Raw genomic sequence first — 19,522 nt, 5'->3', positions numbered from 1 at the left:
CCCCGCCCCCTTACCATGCTGCTCAGAGCGGCAGGACAGGCTTATTGGACAGGCTTATGAAAGCCTGGGGAGTGGGCTGGCGCAAGCCGGGCTGCCTGCGCGGCGGCATAGCTGCAGAGGAGGGGGGGACAGTGGGGGAGGGGCTGGGGCTAGCCTCTCTGGCTGGGAGTTCAGGGGCTGGGTAGGACAGTCCTGCGGGCCGGATGTTGCCCGCAGGCCATAGTTTGCCCACCTCTGCTCTAGATCAAACTGTGCCTACTTTGGAGCCACCTGAGATAGAAAAAGATGTCACCCATGCTCCACAGAGCTGGTTGAAGTAGAAGCTGGTGTATGAGAGCGAGTTAAAGACGAGAGTAAATGTATTTATTTGAGCTGGTTTCCTTTTCTGAAGGGGACAGCCCACACTGTGTCAATGGGGGAACTGCCACCACTGCAAATCTGCATTTGTGTGGTTGAAGAAGCATGTGCACAGAAAATAGGATACCATACTAGTCTTTATCTGGAATTACCCATGCATGCAGATGTGATATTTTCTGGCACAGGTTATGTCTGCAAACTTTGTAGGTACAACTTAGATGCCTGTGTTTGTCTCTTAATATAAAGGACTGAATTGTATGGCTTTCAATCTATGTTTTCAATTTGTGTTAAACATTCCTAATAAAATTGTCTTTTAAAACTGCTTGAAATAAGATCCCTGTAATGGATTGGCATTATTTTATACTGCTGACCCTACCATCATTCAGACAATGCCATTGAGTACCCTAAAACAGATCACTGTACAGAAGTATGCTTTATTTAAGATTTCCCAACAAATATTGGGAATGCCATTTATTAATAATTCAGAAAAGTATAGAATCTAGCTATCTTTTCTGAGCATGTTTTAAAGTATAAACTAATCACATCTGAAAAGGCCAAGTGGATAATTCCAAACTTTTACATGATTTATGCTACCTCACTTACTCTTGACTGAAAAATACAAACTGAAAGATACAAAATGTCTTTCAATGGGTGTAAATGAATTGGATATGGCTGTCCATCAAAACCAGATGCATGACATCTAGTTAGATTTTAAAGACAAATGTAGTGCTTATTAGAAACCAGAGTGTGAAGTTTGTACTACAACTGGCTCCTTTTGGCCCCGATACAAATCATTTTTCAGTAGAAATTATAGTCCTCTGACTTCTGATCACCTTTGACTTCTGACAGTCTCAACACTTCAGATGACATATTATGATAACTAGAACTACCAGGCTGTTAAGCTCAAACTGCTTCCCTCGCTGTTAACTAGACTGAGCATGGTGTGCACATATTGTTTGCAAAATAAACACTGCATTAAGTGTGATTTATAGTCATAAGGAAATACACTACACTTAGGAAATTGTACTGTAGTATAATATTAGTGCTTTCTTTGTCAATTAATCTGTGGTTAATGAAGAATAACTCAGATTTCTTGGATCCTTTGGTTTCAGTTTTTCACCAACAAAGGCAAAATGATAACTTTAGATACAAGTTTATGTCTATTAATGTATATATATTTCTCTTTTTTATCTGGATATATCTTCCAGATACTACCTTAGCCATCCCTCCAGAATATACTAGGGATTTCTCCCTTCTACTTGGGGGAGAATATAACATCTAGAAATTAAGGGCCAGATTTTCAAAAGGGCTCAGCACCCAGCAGCTCCTGTGGTTCTCAGTAGGAACAGCTGGATATTGTGCACACTTGAAAATAGGTTTCTTTGTTTAGATGCCTTATTGGATACTGACCTCTTTTGGAAATCTGGCCCTTGGTCATAATAGCAGTTAACAGGCACCCTTTAGCATCAGTTAGATTGGAAAAAGAAAAGGAGTACTTGTGGCACCTTAGAGACTAACCAATTTATTTGAGCATAAGCTTTCGTGAGCTACAGCTCAGATGAAGTGGAATCTTATAAGCGAAAGCTTATGCTCAAATAAGTTGGTTAGTCTCTAAGGTGCCACAAGTACTCCTTTTCTTTTTGCGAATACAGTCTAACACGGCTGTTACTCTGAAACCAGTTAGATTGGAAGAACTCACAAGACCTATTAAACAATGAAATCTCAGGGAATAATGACTTCCCTGTGGGAGTCTCTGCGGATTAAACTGATGAAGATTTAATCATCTCTGTCAGTGGATTCCTTTGCCCTTGACACAGCAGATCTGTTGTTAGAAAAGACATGTGACAGGGGGCATCCAAATGGTGATAAAATTATGTCTGTGTTAGCTCTTTATAAGGAAATAAACACAAACTCACTAAATATATGAATCAGTTTAAGAGAGTATGGTTCTGATTTTCCCATCCATAGTGTGATTACAGAAATGTGATTTGGTTTTAGTCAGAATAAGAATGAAATATAACTAGAGCTACCCTAACCATTCCCACTCAGGACACTATTTAACAAGAAGTACAATAAAACCTCCAATGTAACATGAAAAAAATACTCTATCATAAACAAGCCACCACCTCCAAAACCAAAACAAATAGATGGGGTATTGGGAAAGGAAGAAGGAAAAAATTCTACACATAATAGCCAACAGCTGACTTTGGCACCTTTCTTTTAGGTACAGACCTCACTGCAGTTCTGCCATTCACTTTAATTTCATATCATGCACACTAATATTAGACGCGCAAACAATGAATTGAAATTGTATATGGTAGAATTTGGCTCATTGTTACAAATTGTCACCTGGGGATATATTAATCTCTTATTGGAATACTTTGCTCACTTTTGATCTGTGTAAGACTTGAAACCATTTAAGAAGATACGGTTCCGCTCACATCCCTGCCTTTGTCGCTTTTGCAGTGAACTGCAATAGCGAATGCCACATGGGATTACATTTTAAATCCCGTTGGAAGCTGTAGCTGATGCAGAACGCAGTAGCTTGCTTCTTGAGTAGAGTATCACACTGTGACCACAGGGTGCCAGAGCTACGTGTCTCTTAGTTTCTGGGTGGCCTTGAAGATGTTGGTATTGACATAGAAAGCCATGGACACTCTGGGACCATCTTCTTCTGTTGTCATGCCACCTTCAAACCGGGTTGAGAGCTCGAGCTCATTTCACCGGTACTTCGTTGGTTTTAGGTTACAAGAAAAGTAAACAATTAGAAGTCTTGAAAATACTTTTATTTACATTTAATCCTTCTAGACGCCACACTCTACAATGGAGTTTGTTTTTACTAGAAATGAACGTGCAGTAGTCAAGGCTAAGTTTTTGTAAGGGATATTTTTAGTAAAAGTCATGAATAGGTCATTGGCAATAATGAAAAATTCACGGAAGCCGTGACCTGTCCGTAACTTTTACTAAAAATACCTATGATGAAATAGGTAGGCTGGGCAGCTGCAAGGGGGAGTGGGGGGGGGAGCTCCAGGATCCCCCTCTGCTGGTGGCTCCAAGATGCAGGGCAGGGCTCCCCCTTGCCTCCTGTGGGGATTCCAGGGGAATCCCCCTGGAATCCAGCGGGGATTCCCCCTGCTGCCGGGTCCCTCCTGCTGCCCGTGGTGGTGGGGAGCGGTGGGGATCCTCCTTGCCTGCCAGGAGTGGTGGCCAGGAGTAGCAGCAGGGAGCTGTGGGGCTCCCCCCTGCCACCCGCGGTGGCTGTGAGTTGCAGGGGTACCCCGCAGCTCCCTGTCTCCGCAGGCGGCAGGGGACCCTGTAGCTCAGCCAGTGCTGGCTAAAGTCACGGAGGTCTTTGGAAGTCACAGATTCCGTGACCTCCTTGACTAAATCGCAGCGTTATCTATAGTGAAAGTAAATTATGTTTATGTTGGTTTACACTGTTTAACCATTATAACTGCAAATGCCCGTCTCTTGTAAATGGCTTAGCTTTGCATACTTTTTAATCCATGTTTCCCAGTTCCAGTGTGGCAACCTGATTTATAAGAGAACATCAGCAAAAAAATATTTGCTTAATAGAAAGTCTTTATGAATGATGGGGTTGGGAAAGGGAGTTAAGGCAGCTTGCTGGGAGTAAAGGAATGTGCTGGCAAAGTGCCAGGCATACTATTTGGCACTGACCAAACAGATGGCTTCTTCCTTCCTCTGTCACTTAATCTGGATATCCAAAGATGGCAAACCACAACAAGCTTGCCTCTTGTTCAAGATACACTCTGTGAACTCTTCCTGAGACACTGCAGCCAAACAGGCTGTGTTCGAATTCATTTCAACACCTCAGAGCCTGCAAGAAACCCAGGCTTGTTTTCTCGAAGCTTGAAACCTTAAATGTAGCCACTGTGCCTTTGGGAATGATCCTTCAAGAGCATCACCTATCTGGGATACAAATGAGAACCCATATCTTAGAATCAACCATCCAGACTAAGGGGGGGGGGCAGGGGAAGAGAGGTCTATTTTCCACATCATTTATGTTTATCTCCCTTTCAAGGGTAATGGGAGTAAGATAGGCATCAAAGAGTCTAGACCTCCTCATGTACAATGAGATAACTACATTTTTAGACAAAAGCAAAGGGCTTTGAGAAGAATAGTACTGAGCACTCTATTATTTTAGTACAAAAAAAGGCTTTTGTAAAGAGAGATGGGGTAGGGAGGGAGCAGATTGGTCTGTGCATGGAACTGTTATGAAGACACATGCAGTATAATATAGAACACTGTATTTTATATTTTGTTCATTGTGCTCAATATGGAGGCTACCTGCAAAGCCACCACACTAGGAAAATAAGAACACTTGTCTTTAATTGCAAGGACTGTACCTGAGGTAGGGGATTCATACGCTTTCTTTGCAATCACAGTTATAGCCATACTCCATAATCATCTCCAATCATGGCTAATTAGTTTGTCAGTCTGTGGTGCTGAGTCCAGACACGGAGGGCATTCAGCTGCATTATTGATTTCTAGTCTGTGAAAATACATTTGGAAAATAGATACAACTGCAAGGTTTTATTCCACAATGATTTTTTTTCTGATTTACTTGATTACTGTCAATGTAGAAAAGAAAACCTGCTTATGGTTTAACTCTGTTGTTCAGAAATTAAGCCTGCTTTTTAGGTGGTAAAAGAGGATACATTCAAAACTGATAGAAATATTGTTTTCACACAACATGTAATTACACTGTGAACTCATTGCCACAGCAAGTCATTGAGGCCAAGAGCTTAGCAATATTCAGAACGGGATTGGACATGGATATGGATATCAAGAATATTTAGGGTTGTCAGACTTTGTTATAACAAATATTTTGAGATGTATATTGAACTTCATGCTCCAGGGCTTAAGCCAATCTCTGACTATGGCCTGCTACACTGGTGGTGTCATGTAGGGTATGTGTACCTACACACTGCAGTGTAAAGGAAGCTGCATCCACACTGTGAAACTACCTGTGGCAGTAAAAAGCCGTAGGGAAAGACTGGCTGTGGGGAGGCAGCAGGACACAGCACTGTTAAAAATAACAGTGTAGACATGGGAGGCACTGTTTGGACACAACAGAGAGCCATATAGGGTATATACCCTAACGTTCTGCCAGATCTCTCTTTGCCTAAGCAGAGCTTCAGTGCTTCCCCTGCTATTTATATCCTTGCTATGGGGCATGCAGTGTTTGCACTGTACATGCTGCTGTAAGTGTAGACATAGGCTAGAAGAGATCACGATGAGAACTAATGTAGGGACAGACTGTCCTGCATGTGTTTTCCGCAGGGTTCCTATACCTTTCTCTGAAGCATCTGGTACTGGTCATTGCGGGAGGCAGGATACTGGACTTGGTGAGCCTCGGGTCTCAGCCAGTATGGCTATTCCTATGTTCCCACCAGCTTCCTTGGTTTTCAAGAGTTGGTGGGATTTTCAAGATCATTTAATTTGTTATCTAAACCTTGAGCCTGCTGCTTCTCTCTCATTGGGTTTTTCACTGACCGTAAAGGAGTTACTTTGGATATGTCAGTGAAACTAAGAGGGGAATATCAGGCTTCAGCCTATGATTTTATAAAGGGGAAATGAGTGTGTCTCCTATGGAGTTGACATTTTAGTATTCCAGAAAAAAATCTCCAGCAGAAAAGCATGAAACAGTATCTTTAATCTGCTCCAGCAATAAAAGAAATTATAGCCATTTAAGAGGCTCTCATTCAAAGAGGAAAGACAGTTGTAGATGGGATATATGGAATTAGATAACCAATGAGCTCCACTTATGTAAAGGTGACATGGTGGTTTGGAGGAGGCTGTGCAGCAGATTAACATTTGAAAATGAGGTGACAATTTGAGAAAGGACAGGCGCTGCAGCTGGCAGTAGACACAATGGCTATGACGGGTGTATAACTGTGAGTTCACTCCATGAATCTGTGCCAAGCTGTCCAATAAGTTTGCTTCACTTATCGGATGCATGTTAGTAGCATTTCAGATTTATAGTACTTCGTAATCCAGCACTGGAAGAAATATTCATTCTGCTTATTGACTTTATGGAACAAGAAATGCTAATAAAGCATTGAGTGCTTAATAAATACACTAGGGTTGCACTTCACTATCAGAGCAAGATCTTTGTTTTCTATTGAGGTGGATAATTTACAGTTAACGCTGGAAACAGTAGACATAATTTAAGATTTAGAGACAATTACCAATAAAGGAAAAATATTCTTGATTTTTCCTCCTTTTGTTCTTTTGTATAGAAACCAAGCTGTATGGGGAATGGGCATCTCTGTCTATCTCCTTGTTTCTCTTTAGATATTTCTGTATAATATTACATGTGTATATTGATTAGAATAATGTATAATGTGTAATATCAGAGAATGGTCCAAACTGCAAAGGTGAGATCTGAACTTCCCCAAAGTTCAGGAGTTATGCAGACCTGAAATTTTGGTTTTAGACCCTCTGGGCCATGATTTTCAAAAGTGGGTGTCAAAAATTTGTTTCCAAAACCTATATTTAGGCATCTAAGTGGCATGATTTTCAAAAGTGCTGAGCTTCCATTATCTCCCACTGAGTGCCTGGATGCTCAGCACTTCGAAAATCAAGCACAGTGATTTAGGTGCCTAAATATGGATTTAGGTGCCTAACTCTAGATACCCATTTAGAACATATTTATCCAGATATATTTGGGATTTCATTACTCATCAGTGACTAAGCCAAGGTATGGGTTATTGGTAATGGAGTTGTACTAAAGGCATCCCAGACTGTGCCAATTTAAAATCTTTATCCCTCACCATCATGTATTCTGTATATGTCACATATTTTACCAGTATTTTGGAAACATTTCAGAGAGTTTTAAAAACATTACTGAAACTATTTTTTTTTATATCTATGCAAAGCAAAATACCTAAGTTACCAGAGTTGCAAGGCTCAGCAAGAGAGAGAAATTAAAACAAATCAATATTCTCTAAAACTTCTCTCAAAGATTTTTGTTAACCAAAAATATCCTTACTTTGAAGTTCATTATCACAGATCTTTCCAGCCCTAGGAAGGAGTGCATTACATCCCATTGGTAAGCTTGAAATCTCCCCTTTCCATTGATATTAAGTGCCCGTCTGTAGCCCTGGAGAGGGTGTAATTCCACATTTAGGTGGAAAAGGGAAGAAATATTTCCCAGCTAGGTAATTTTTTAAAAATTGTGGATGCATAAAACTGCTCATGGATTTGTAATGTTGGAATAACTCATAGGGAAAGATTGATTACTTGGCAGAGTGAAGGTGAACTGCAGACCCTTCCAACTGGTTTATTACATAGCTATGACCTCCACATGTACATCCGTATGTATGATACAAAATAATGTATAATATCTAAATATATTTGTGTATGCAAATTTTTTAAACACGTGTGTCTAAAGTTAGACACTAAAATTTACATTTAGGGCCTGATTATGTGGATACTTATGCCCATGCTTAAATTAAAGTGCATGAGTCATATCTGCATGATTGGGACCTTAGACTTCTACATTGCCCCTGAACTCAGTGGAAGCGGTACGTGCTCAACACATCTGAAAATCAGGCTACTTATTTGGATGCACATATTGATTTTGGTGTCTAACTGAGTGCTCGAGTCCAAAACAAAGAAGTAAAAGAACTCCGCAGACGTGGCTCCTGCTATAGACAGAGAGATGGTGCTGGGCGGAAGCCAGGGGGACCCTCTCCCCACTCTTGAAGGAGGGATAGTGGCTTGGTAACTTGGGTAAACCCCAGAGGAACCCCCAGGACCCCTCTCCTTGCTCCAGAAGGAGGGTTGGTGGGTAGGTAACTTGGGTAGACGTAGGGTGACCCATCCAAGACCTACCTTTCCACTCCTGAAGAAGAGATGGCAGCTAGCTAACCTGGGCAGGCTGGGAAGTTGAAGAGGTAGAGGAGACAGTGTGAGGAGATGGTTCCTTTGGCTCCTCCACATCTTTTGCTTCTGGGCCTGCTCCAGAAGAAGAGATGGCAACTAGGTAACCTGGGTGTGGGGAGCCAGGTCAGAGGTACCAGAACACCATTCCAGCTGCCTAACCAAGTGCTGGAACACTGTTTAGAAGTGCACCGGCATGACTCAAGCACTGGTCTAGCCTTTTTGGTACTCAGAGTTTTGACATTTTTACCATGATCTCTGGGAGACCATAACTGGGAAGAAACTGGATTAGTTGTTGGATTCATCTTCAAGGTAAATGTTTTCTGTTTGTTCTGTCCTTGAACTAAAGTGCCCACCCCTGAACTAGCATGTGGCAAAACTATGGACCGTGGGCCATATCCAGCCTGCAAGCCATTTTAAGCTGGCCCGCGAGCTCCCGCTGGGGAGTGGGGTCTAGGGCTTGTGGGTCAGGGGCCGCACCATGCGGCTTGGCCCTGCTCTGGCCGGGGGCTGCACCATGCCTACCCAAGTTACCTACGGCATGGTCCCCCTCCAGCTCCTATGCGCTCCAGTGGCCCCCTCTGGCGCTCCAATGGGAGCTGCAGGGACGGTGCCAGCAGATGGGGCAGCGTGCGGAGCTGCCTGGCCTCGTCTCTGTGTACGAGCCAAAGAAGGGACATGCCACTGCTTCCGGGAGCCACTTCCGGGAGCCAAGTAAGCACTGCTTGTAGCCTGCACCCCTGAGCCTCTCCTCACACCCCAATACCCCCTGCCCTAGCCCTGATCCCCGCCCACTCTCCAAACCCTTCAATCCCAGCCCAGAGCACCTTCCTGCACCCCAAACATCTGATCCCCAGCCCCACCCCAGAGCCTGCACCCCTTCCCACACACCTGCCCCAGCCCTGATCCCCCACCTGCCCTCTGAAACCCTCGGTCCCAGGCCAGAGCGCCCTCCTACACCCCAAACTCCTCATCCCCAACCCCAATTTTGCGAGCATCCATGGCCCGCCATACAATTTCTATTCCCTGATGTGGCCCTCAGGTCTAAAAGTTTGCCCACCCCTGTGCTAGTATAACACTTCTAAGCTAATCAAAAGAGTCTTCCATTGGAATGATGATGGGCTTTATTCATGTGGTATTCCACCAAGAATGGGAATGATTTTACAGATTTTTATTCCACTTCAGTGATCTATTACAAGTCCACTGAACTATGACATGCACTAAAGTCAGCTTATTATGGTTCAGGGCACACATTAGCCCTACAGGGGTGGTCAGTGAAACAAAGGCCCTAGTATATATGGCTGTTTAAAAAGAAGAAGTTGGTTACGTATTGAAGATAAACATTATAACCCTGGGATTTGTTTTAAAAATTAGGTCATAGACATGAGATTCTCTTTATCGTCTATTAAAAATTGTTGCAAAAACATATTAATATAATACCTTTTAATTCTAGAAAATGGGTAATTAACGTGTTCCATAAATCCAAGCACTGTTTTTTATATTTAAATCGTAAATGTGTATGAGAACTCAGCATATCATCTTCTTTCTGGAAGAGTTCAGTCTCTCATGGAAGGGGTTCATTTCTTAAGTGAATATATATTTTTTTCTTCTGCAGAGCCTTTACATCTTGATGTAAGTGCCATCTTTTTTCCCCAAGTGTTTCTTTTTTGATGACAAAACAGACTTTTTTGTGGATTGTCTCTGTTTTTATCTAAATTTTTTATTTTTATTATTTTTCTTTTATTTTTAAACCAAATTTTCAACGGAAAATCAAAATATTTTCAGGGTGGGAGGGACTGATGAAAAGTTGAAATTTTCCCCTGAAAACTGTGATTAAAAGTTGTTCTGGCCCCCTTTCCCCCACTCCCAGGGGGAACATTTTCAAACCAACTCCACTACAGGACATTCACAGAGCTGGTGTGAGTGGCATTAACTAAATTTCTGAGAAAAAGAGGCTTCTTCAGATGGTTCCCTCTTTCACATGTTTAGTTTAGAAAAGGAGATCCATTCAAGGGAGAAAGCCACCTTCTCCTAATCTGAAATAATAAATAGCTGAAGGTAATAAAAAAAGATTCTGGAGACTTTAAAATCAGCAAGGGGATTATGCAGTGATCTACAGTACTATGACAGGTTTCAGAGTAGCAGCTGTGTTAGTCTGTCTCTAAGGTGCCACTGGTACTCCTTTTCTTTTTACAGTACTGTGTGATCATGTGTGTATGAAATACATATGCATGTATTCAGAATCCATGTGTTTACAATAATACATTTAAAACCCATCATGTTCGACTCTTCTATATGTATATGACAATATAGAATATGTAAGGGTCATATAGAAACTATATGATACATGTGGAAGTGGGTTTTACTCCTTTGTTTCAAGAATAAAAATGAAGGTGGCAGGATTAAAAGATTTTATAAAGTGTCTGCTATGGATTGGTTTGTGTGTGGCAATATTGGCTCTACATAAATTTTCACTATTGAACTTGCAGACATCACAATTATTTCTTGAAGTGCGCACATCTTGTTATTACAGATGGATCAATAGTCTTGATAACACTGAATTTTTGTCAGACCTAACCTGGTAGACTTGTAATGTGTCAGAGAATTTTTGTCATTTATCTTGCAATGCACGAGACAAAAGTGTTTGCAACCTTGCATAACATTGAATGTGGAAAGCAGACTGAAATATATCATGTGGCAGGGATTTTTGACGGGCCATGAGGGGGTAAGTTTGGGTTTTTATGCATAGTATATGAATCTGCCGGTTAAAATCCTGAACACTGTGTGTGTTCTAAGAATACAGAACAGCCCATGAGGCTTAAATTTGTGGTAGGCATGTTTTATCTAGTCTCTTTCTGATCATTTATTTAGCATTAGGTAACCTAATTCCTTTATTGAGTTCAGAGGACAGATTAGCAAGGCACAAAAAGCAGGAGGAGGCTTTCTAAATGAGAGAGTGGTTACAGGTCAGGGGGCAGAACCTTGGCAATTGTAACTTGACATAGCTTGGAGCTTTGGCAATTTACACCCATTAAGGATCTGGCCCTAGATGCGTTAAGCACCAGCTGAGGGGGAGATGGCTATAGATCAAAGCAGTGCAAGATTCACTGTGTTTTCTTTTATTAAAACCACTCTACTTCGTGTGCCGGATTAATGTTGGTAAACTTCAGAGGAACAGTATGTTTTAAGGAGAAATGTGAATGAGAAGAGTAGGTTTCTTGGCACAGCAGGAGGAGGAGGAGGATTTCCTGGTGTAAGAGAGAACTGGGAAGAAGGCATGGCACATATGCAAGTGTTAGGACAGAGATGAAGGAAATCGTGGGTGGAGCATACAGAGCAAGAAGGAGAGGAGGAGGAGGAAGAGATTTGTAATGACACATTACAAATACTCTTTAAAAGGTGTAAATCACAGCTTTTTCATGATGAACAAGAAATAAATGTATTTACGTTCCTAATACAAATACTTGACAATCAAAAGGAAAGACAATGCATGCTTAAGGACTTCCGCATTCAAAGCATATTTTTGGAACTACTCTTGGATAATATCAAAAAAATAAACGTGAATTTCTCAGAAAGTTTAAAAAGAAAGTTTTTGTTTCAAATCACAGAAAAAATTAGACGATATAGGGTAATGTCCATCAGTCTGTCAATATTTAAACCTCTAGGAGGTAGTATAATATTGCCTATTCCTCAAATAATTTTTGGTAAATGATCACATTTTGGTAAATGACCACTGGCCAGTCTTCAGTACTCATAATGTAAATAGAATTGGAGACTGTAAAAGAAGGTTAGCATGTGGGTCATTATTAGCGTTGCCAACTTGGTAATATTTAAAAACCAGACACTCCAGCAGAAGTGCAGTAACCTCCCTTGCCCTGCCTCTTCCCCCTGAGGCCCCAGCTCCTCCTCTTCCTCCTCCCTCCAGGTCACTTGCTGCTTTTCCCCTCACACCCCCACTGCCTGGGTCAGGAGGGGCTTGCCTGAGGAGCTGGGGCTGGGAGCTGCAGCTGCCCAATGCAGGTAGGAGGCAGCCTCGGCTGAATAGGGGCTGACGCGGGTTAGTGACCTAGCTCCTCCCTGCCTCCCCCGCCTGTCAAACTGGACTTTGAGTGTCTGGGTGAGTAGATCTGACGAGATACTGTCAGATCCCCTTTTCAGCTGGACTTTCCAGTCGAAAACCAGGCACCTGACCGCCCTAGTTATTGCTTGTTACCATCAGGCCTTATCCAGATGTCTGGTGGTTAATGGAAGGAAATTTCCTGGAACATGCCTTAATGTTATCATGCAAGACCTAAGGAAAAAGGTATAGATTTCACTGCTAAACTTCACCAGGCCAAATATTAGGCCCAGTTAAATCAAGGACAAAACTCTCATTGACTTCAGAAGGACTAAAATTTAGCTTGCTGTGTCTTTTTAACTTAGCATTGTTTTCCAGTACTGTTGAGGATAAAGTGAAACTTCTTTTGTGACCCATTAGACAATGTGTAGAGCTATCGAGAAATTGGTTGTGGTGAGTTTGCACACCCTTAGTTTCATTTTGTGTTTCTGATTTCAGAAAACTACAAAAATAAAAGCAAAACGTATTCAAAATTGCCAACTGTAGCCAGGTTTAGTGTGGGTGGGTGGTTTCTACAAAAAGCTATGTCAGAAAATTCATCTTAAATTCATCAGAGGGTTAGCAGACTTTGGTAAAACTTAAAATGATCCTAGCCCAAGGTTCAGGTTTGTGACAGGTTCCAACAGCTCTTTTATGCGTATATGTAAAATCCCCTTCTTTTTTACTCCTTTGAAGTACTGTGTATTTCTGTTGAACAAAATCTAATAGATAGAGTTTTAAAAGGGAGGTTTTTTTCCCTCAGAAACACTGAAGTTTCTAACATTAAAGTAATTTCCTACTTTTGCAGCTAGGATTACGCCTCTGTTTTTGCCCAATCTTGTCCCCACTCCTCTTGTGTTCCCTCAGCTCTTGCTCTTTAACCTGAAAATAATGTGAACAGCCCCTTATAGTGCCAAAACCACTGTTGCTTGCAGAACTGTCACACTCCCAGGTATTGAAAGCCCACTATGTTCCTTAACCCCGGGTTTCTACTTAATAATGTGCTGAGTAGCTCTGCTGTGTCAACAAGCCTGTGCAGGACTCTCATCCCCAAATTTAAAAAAAACCAACCTCTTCATGCAGATTTTTCCTGGCATAGAATACATAAAAATGTCCCTACATGGTATTCTAGATAATATTAACATTTCAGATCCAGCAGTAATAAGACAAAAACGTCACCCAAAAATCTTTTGTGAAATATGTGAGACGTGTCAATGACCCAAATCCACATGTGCTGCTTTTCATTCAGTTTTCTATCCCACCAGTATATTTTACAACTTTCCCATTTGGAAAATGCTTCCTTAGGACTTTTTTTGTCCATGAGCCCTTTCGACAGGCCATGAGTAGCCTGCTATTACCATTCCCTGCCTCAGAAATTCTAATTCTGAATATATGAATAAATGGGTTGAGAAAAGCCTTCTTAAATACTCAGTACCAATAATGATTAATCGTCACAGTTCAGGGCAACTGCACTTCTATTCCTGTCCATGGTCCCTCAAGAGCACCCAATCTAGGCTCCTGGTTCCTCAGCAGTCACCTCTCTTGGGCGGAGACCCACATCTCTCTCTCTCTCCCTCCTGACCAGGGTTTTTTCCGGGCTGCACAGTTCCCTCCCTACACTGTGATATCCCCAGCAAGCCAGCCTGCCTAAACAGGCCAGTGTCTGCACCTGGCTTTCTCTTAGAATGCTATGAACAGCAGTAATTGTCAGCAGTCACAAATTGTAACTCTTTCTAAACAAGCACACTTGTCCTTAAGGTGAAGGTATTACAGAGAAAACATAAAAACAATAGAAGTTCCTATACTCTTTCTATCAGAGTCACCCATCAGTTTTATGGGGCCTCAGTAGGCCAAAGTCCTTCCATCCCTTCCCAGGGACTCTCCTTGTACAAAAGGTCCTGTCTGTTTGCTGGATCTGAAAGAATCCAGTTTAAACTCAGGCTGTTCATCCAAAAGTTCTTTCTTGGTCTGTTGGTCTCTGGAGAATCCAGTTTGAACCACTATATGTGAACCTCTGCAGGTTGTGGTACTTCCCTGGTGGCATTACAATCTGAATGAATTTGCCTAATCACCCCACTGTCCTTGGTTCCTGGACGAGCTGTACGTAGCTGAGGCCTGGCCTGACATGAGTAATTAACACAAGGAGGCCTCCGTTCTTGGAAGATACAAATAGGGATGTAAATGAATCATCAGGTTGAAAACAGAACATTTGTGCTAAATAAGATAAGTAAATAGGTCAGTAGGTTAAAAAAGGCAGAATGTCTGAGCCAACTAAGATAAGAGGGAGAAAGCTCAGGGGACTGTTTACTATGAACTAGATAACAAGGGGCAAAATAAGTTAGGAATGCAGAGATAAAATAAAGAGGAAATTGAACCATGGACAGCGGGTGGACAGCACATGTTGCACAAGGATTGGTTCCTGCAAAATAACCAAGCCAATCCAAACATGTGATGCGATGTATAGTAAATGCAATAAGATTGTAATGGATATAAAGTGAGAGGGTTTCTGTGTAACTTTGGAGCTGCGATGTACCCTGCACCCCACCCCACTGTGTCTGAGTCTGATCAGCTCAGCGTAGCACTGCTGTATGCCAAATAAAGATACCTGAGTGACGAAGGCAGCAGTCGAACTGAGTTTTTTGGAAGCCAAGTGGAAAGAGGTCTCAGGAGGAATCCTAAAACTGTGGTCACATTCTCCCATGGAATTACATATATTCCCTGGCCCACATTGATATAATTTTAATACAGTCAGATCTCCCAAAGGTATTTCAGGAAGTTACATATCTGACACATTAATATTGTGGCAAGGGTTTCAGGCAACGTCAGGGGCTCATTTTGTTAGGCACTGTACGCAAACACACAGGAAGACATAGACTCTGCTCTGAATTGCTGAATATCAAATGCAAGACATAAGCAACAAAGGGACACATCCTATTTCAGGAGGCTCTAAGGAGCAGCTCTTAGTTGCTTCTTCACCTGGTAAAATCAGAAAGATGCACAGTGTTATTGAAGGAAGAGACAATTTAGTCAATGCCTCCTTTGTGTTCAGTGTCTAATTTATATATGCTATTTCCTGCTACAGATGTAAATGAATGTACCATTGAGAATGGTGGCTGTCAGGACCAGTGCTGCAATACTATTGGCAGCTACTACTGCAGATGTCCAGCTGGCCAGAAATTGGGCGAAGATGGAAAATCATGTGAAGGTAACATTCTGCACTGTCTCTCTTTCCTGATAAAAATCAGGGAACATCCTTGGAATGAAAACTGAGAGAGTTACCTTTTATCTAGAGCCAGCTGAAGTGCATAAATTCAGAATCGTCAAGAGTGCAGATCTTCTCCTGTGTGGATTATGAAGATGTAACTCTAAGAACACTTCAAAGGGTTCTTATGAAAAATGTATCATTTTGCCCTGGATTGGTTTGTGCCATGTTCTGATTATGGCATTTCTATCATCAGTTTATAAACCTGAAGAAAGTGTACACATTGGAAAGTATTTCATCCGTTTCTAAAACAAAATATGCTTATCAGAAAGTACACATACATTTCTGCACTTCAGTTGCAGTTCCACAGCTACAGATGAAGCGACTAAAATAAGATTTGAAATCACATGCTACATAAACTCATTTGCCTTCTTTCTTAGGGAAACATGAAGCCAGATTCCTTGGTAAGATCTGGGTTGAATTTCATCCCTATGCAAAGGGCCAGCTTCAAAATAGGGTTTGCATGAGACTTAAGTGCTACATAGGTCTTATTTCACCCTTCTGCACATGGCTGAGTTTTATCACGGCTGTTCTGCAGCACTCTGTTAACGTACAACAGCGTAAACCTGTCTAACTGGCCCATTAAGCCAGGTTCAAAGCTATTTTGCATCAGCAAACTGATGCAAAGTAGTTAGTGTACCGGTAAATTTGGCCCATAGAGCAGTAGGCTATAGCAGGTGATGGCCTCTAAAAAGGTTTAGTTTATTTCTGAGGTCCCATGTGATCTTTCAGATATGAACTTAGAAACCGCCAGCTAAAACTCTCACTCATGCATGCACACGTGCTGGGACAGGTTATTTGCCGAGCTGTTGCCCTCTATCTTGTGTAGCTGTATTTCCTTGCTGCAGTAAATAAATAGTTGAAGCTCTTTTGGTTCCTTCAGGATGAAATGTGTTTTATGTATGTAGATTCTTGCAAACCATATTATCATCTTTCACAGCATGAAGACATTTCTGATAAAATTGTTTTCCCCATTGTACGCAATTGTGCAAATTCCTCTCTGCCAGGATTTCATTTTACTTTTGTCCTTTGCCTCCTGATTTTTAGTTAGATACATTACCGTGTATGTCCCAGCTGTTGTTATATTCTTTACTGTATCTCTATAGCTTATTCAGAAACACTGTTTCCCAGACTGGAAGGTTGTAGGATTAGTTTCCACAGCAAGCTATCAGTTGGTATCCAGCTTGACAATATAAATAAGAACTAGATGGGCATTTTCTTTTGATTGAACTGTTTTTTTGTTGTTGGGTTTGTTTGTTTGTTTGTTTGTTTGTTTTTTAACTGAGGTCCTATGTGCTTCCCTTTGATAGATTTTTATATTCCAAATACACAAACTCAGAAAAAGTGTACATAATTCAAAGAGTTTTACTACCTTTCTTCAGTCTCCTGTTATTATCTTTAGTGATTCTTCGGAAATGTTTCTGTGAACAAGTTTGTATGTGTTTATATTGTTGAATACTTACAGTTTTCAGATTTGCTTTAAAGTAATTAATTGAGCTTCCACGTAATCCTTCTTGTATTGAAAGCAAAGATTACGCATCTTACTCCTAAATTGCTTAAATATAACAATTTTGCAAAAAGAAAAGGAGTACTAGTGGCACCTTAGAGACTAACCAATTTATTTGAGCATAAGCTTTCGTGAGCTACAGCTCACTTCAGTAGCTCACGAAAGCTTATGCTCAAATAAATTGGTTAGTCTCTAAGGTGCCACAAGTCCTCCTTTTCTTTTTGTGAATACAGACTAACACGGCTGCTACTCTGAATCACAATTTTGGTGAGAGCAGTAATGAGCTAGTTATGTATGTCTCCTCCTCAAATGTGGCATTACATTCTTTAAAAGGTGAAGCTAAGGATGTTTGACTCTCCTGTCAGGCATTTCCTTATGAGCAATTACAGAGGAATGCGGTGGTAGCCCTTGTGAAGCTTATTTAAAACAATAGAAATAGCATAAGTGTACAATTACAGTGTTCACCATTGAAATCTTTACAGTTTTTTCTTTTGTTTAATGATCATTAAAACATTAGTTATTTATTGTAATAAGCCAGTGGTTTTCAACCTTTTTCATTTGTGCCCCCCTAAAAAATTTCAAATGGAGTTTTGGGCCCCTTTGGAAATCTTACACTTAGCCTGTGGACCCCCAGTGGTCTGCATTGCACAGCTTGAAAACTGCTGTCAAGCCAATGGAATACCACAAGTATAGCAGGCATGATCATTACTTGCAAACAGCTATTGTAAAGATTTTAATCCATATGTTCCTGTAGCCACAATACCTTCAGCTGTGACTTCATCAGGTTTAACAAGATAAGTAAGTTTCTACTTGGTCCTTGTTGGATGGGAGACCTCAAAGTAAAACTAAGAGTGCTTTGGGAAGTGATGCTGATAATTCAGGAGGTGGTACTCTACCCCTTTAAGTTGGTCCTGAGCCAATGCCCATTCATGATGCTACGTTGCACTGTGTAGACGGAGGTGACATTTTGCAGATGTGGTCTAAAACTGATCACTTTGTTGTCATTAAAATTACCATGGCATTTTCGAAGAGCAGGGCTGTTAGTCAATTTGATTACTTATATTCTGTTTGCCTGAATTTCCTCTGCCATCTCAGTTGCGTATCGTATTCAGTTTTAGACCTAATTTACAGCATAGCATTCCTGTATATTGAACTGCTTCCATGCTCCATCCCCAAAGTGCTTTTACTTCCCTAATGAGTGAAGTGATTGATCACTACACATTTTTAGAACACTTTGAGATGTGTTAGGATGAAAGCTGCTGTACAAACGTGAAATTTAAATATTGTAAAGGCATAGCATAAATAATGTGGACATTGTTATTTCTACTTTAGAGGATAATTACAGTTTTGGTCTTAATATCTTCAGAAAGAGAACATCGCCTGCCAATAAACAGTAGGGATATCATCAAGAAGTAGGTCCCAATTTCTGATTTTGTGTTATCCATCCATAGTAGTGGGGCTGAAGAGAGAGGAGAGAAGTGGGTTGTAACTAATTTACTAATCCAACAGCACAACAAAATTTACCATCGTCCACGAAATTGTTTTAACAGGATAAAAATCTGAGCAGTTTTAGCAAACCATTGGCCTGATCTTATAAGGTGCTGAGCAGCATCCTCAGTCCCTATTAGCTTCAATGGTAATAAAGATGGACAGTGCCTTGCAGGATTCAGGCATACATGAATACAAGCAGTATAACAGTTGAAGAAAGGTGAAATAATCCTAGGACAAGTTACTGCGTTCAGCATTAACTAAGCCTTCATAGCTTTTTCCCATTGTTCTGTTGTTCATTAACAGTGCTGCATGGAGAATGAGATTGAATGGCGCTGCATGGAACTTTTAGTGCCGAAGATTCAATCATGTAAGGACCATTTTTTAGCCAGTTGTGAGATTGTGATGACAGGATATATAATCCATAATTATATACAATACTTTGCATTACCTTACTGAACAATGCTTACATCTGGCAGTAAATTGCAGTATGGTGAAGTAATGCACAGCTGAATAAAAATGCCAGAGGAGTGGGTTGATTAGCCTTTCAGAACTAATTCTGCATCTGCTGTGTTATGACAGTTTTATCTCCCACATCCCCAGACAGACTGACACTGGAGAATTCAGGATTTCACGTCTGACAAGCAAGGAAATTTTTGGCTTAGATACGTGCACATAACAGGTTTTGACATAAAAGTCAACCTTAACCCGCACTCTTCAGGTCAAATCTGGGTCCCATTGAAATTAATGGCAACACTTTTTTGACTTTAATGGGGAAAGGATTTAGCTCTAAATCACTGGGAGACTAATGAGATGAATTCCTCTCTGGCATAATTTTAAAGTCTGTGGAACTACTATGTAGATGAATGTGGTCCAATAATTCTGGGGCAAATTCTGTTGCCCT

At 41.1% G+C, this 19,522-nt stretch overlaps 1 protein-coding gene across 1 annotated transcript in view; it reads left to right on the top strand.

Moving 5' to 3' along the window:
* The window catches only part of LOC144270210 (uncharacterized), a 286,613-nt gene that overhangs the window by 162,011 nt on the left and 105,080 nt on the right, over positions 1 to 19,522 (top strand). The window contains exon 5 of the mRNA XM_077826532.1: positions 15,444 to 15,566. Within this exon, the coding sequence (XP_077682658.1) occupies positions 15,444 to 15,566 (123 nt within the window). The remainder of the gene's footprint in view (positions 1 to 15,443; positions 15,567 to 19,522) is intronic.

Source organism: Eretmochelys imbricata, chromosome 9, assembly GCF_965152235.1.
Source record: "Eretmochelys imbricata isolate rEreImb1 chromosome 9, rEreImb1.hap1, whole genome shotgun sequence".
NCBI lineage: Eukaryota > Metazoa > Chordata > Testudines > Cheloniidae > Eretmochelys > Eretmochelys imbricata.
This window is presented reverse-complemented; position numbering and strand designations above follow the sequence as displayed.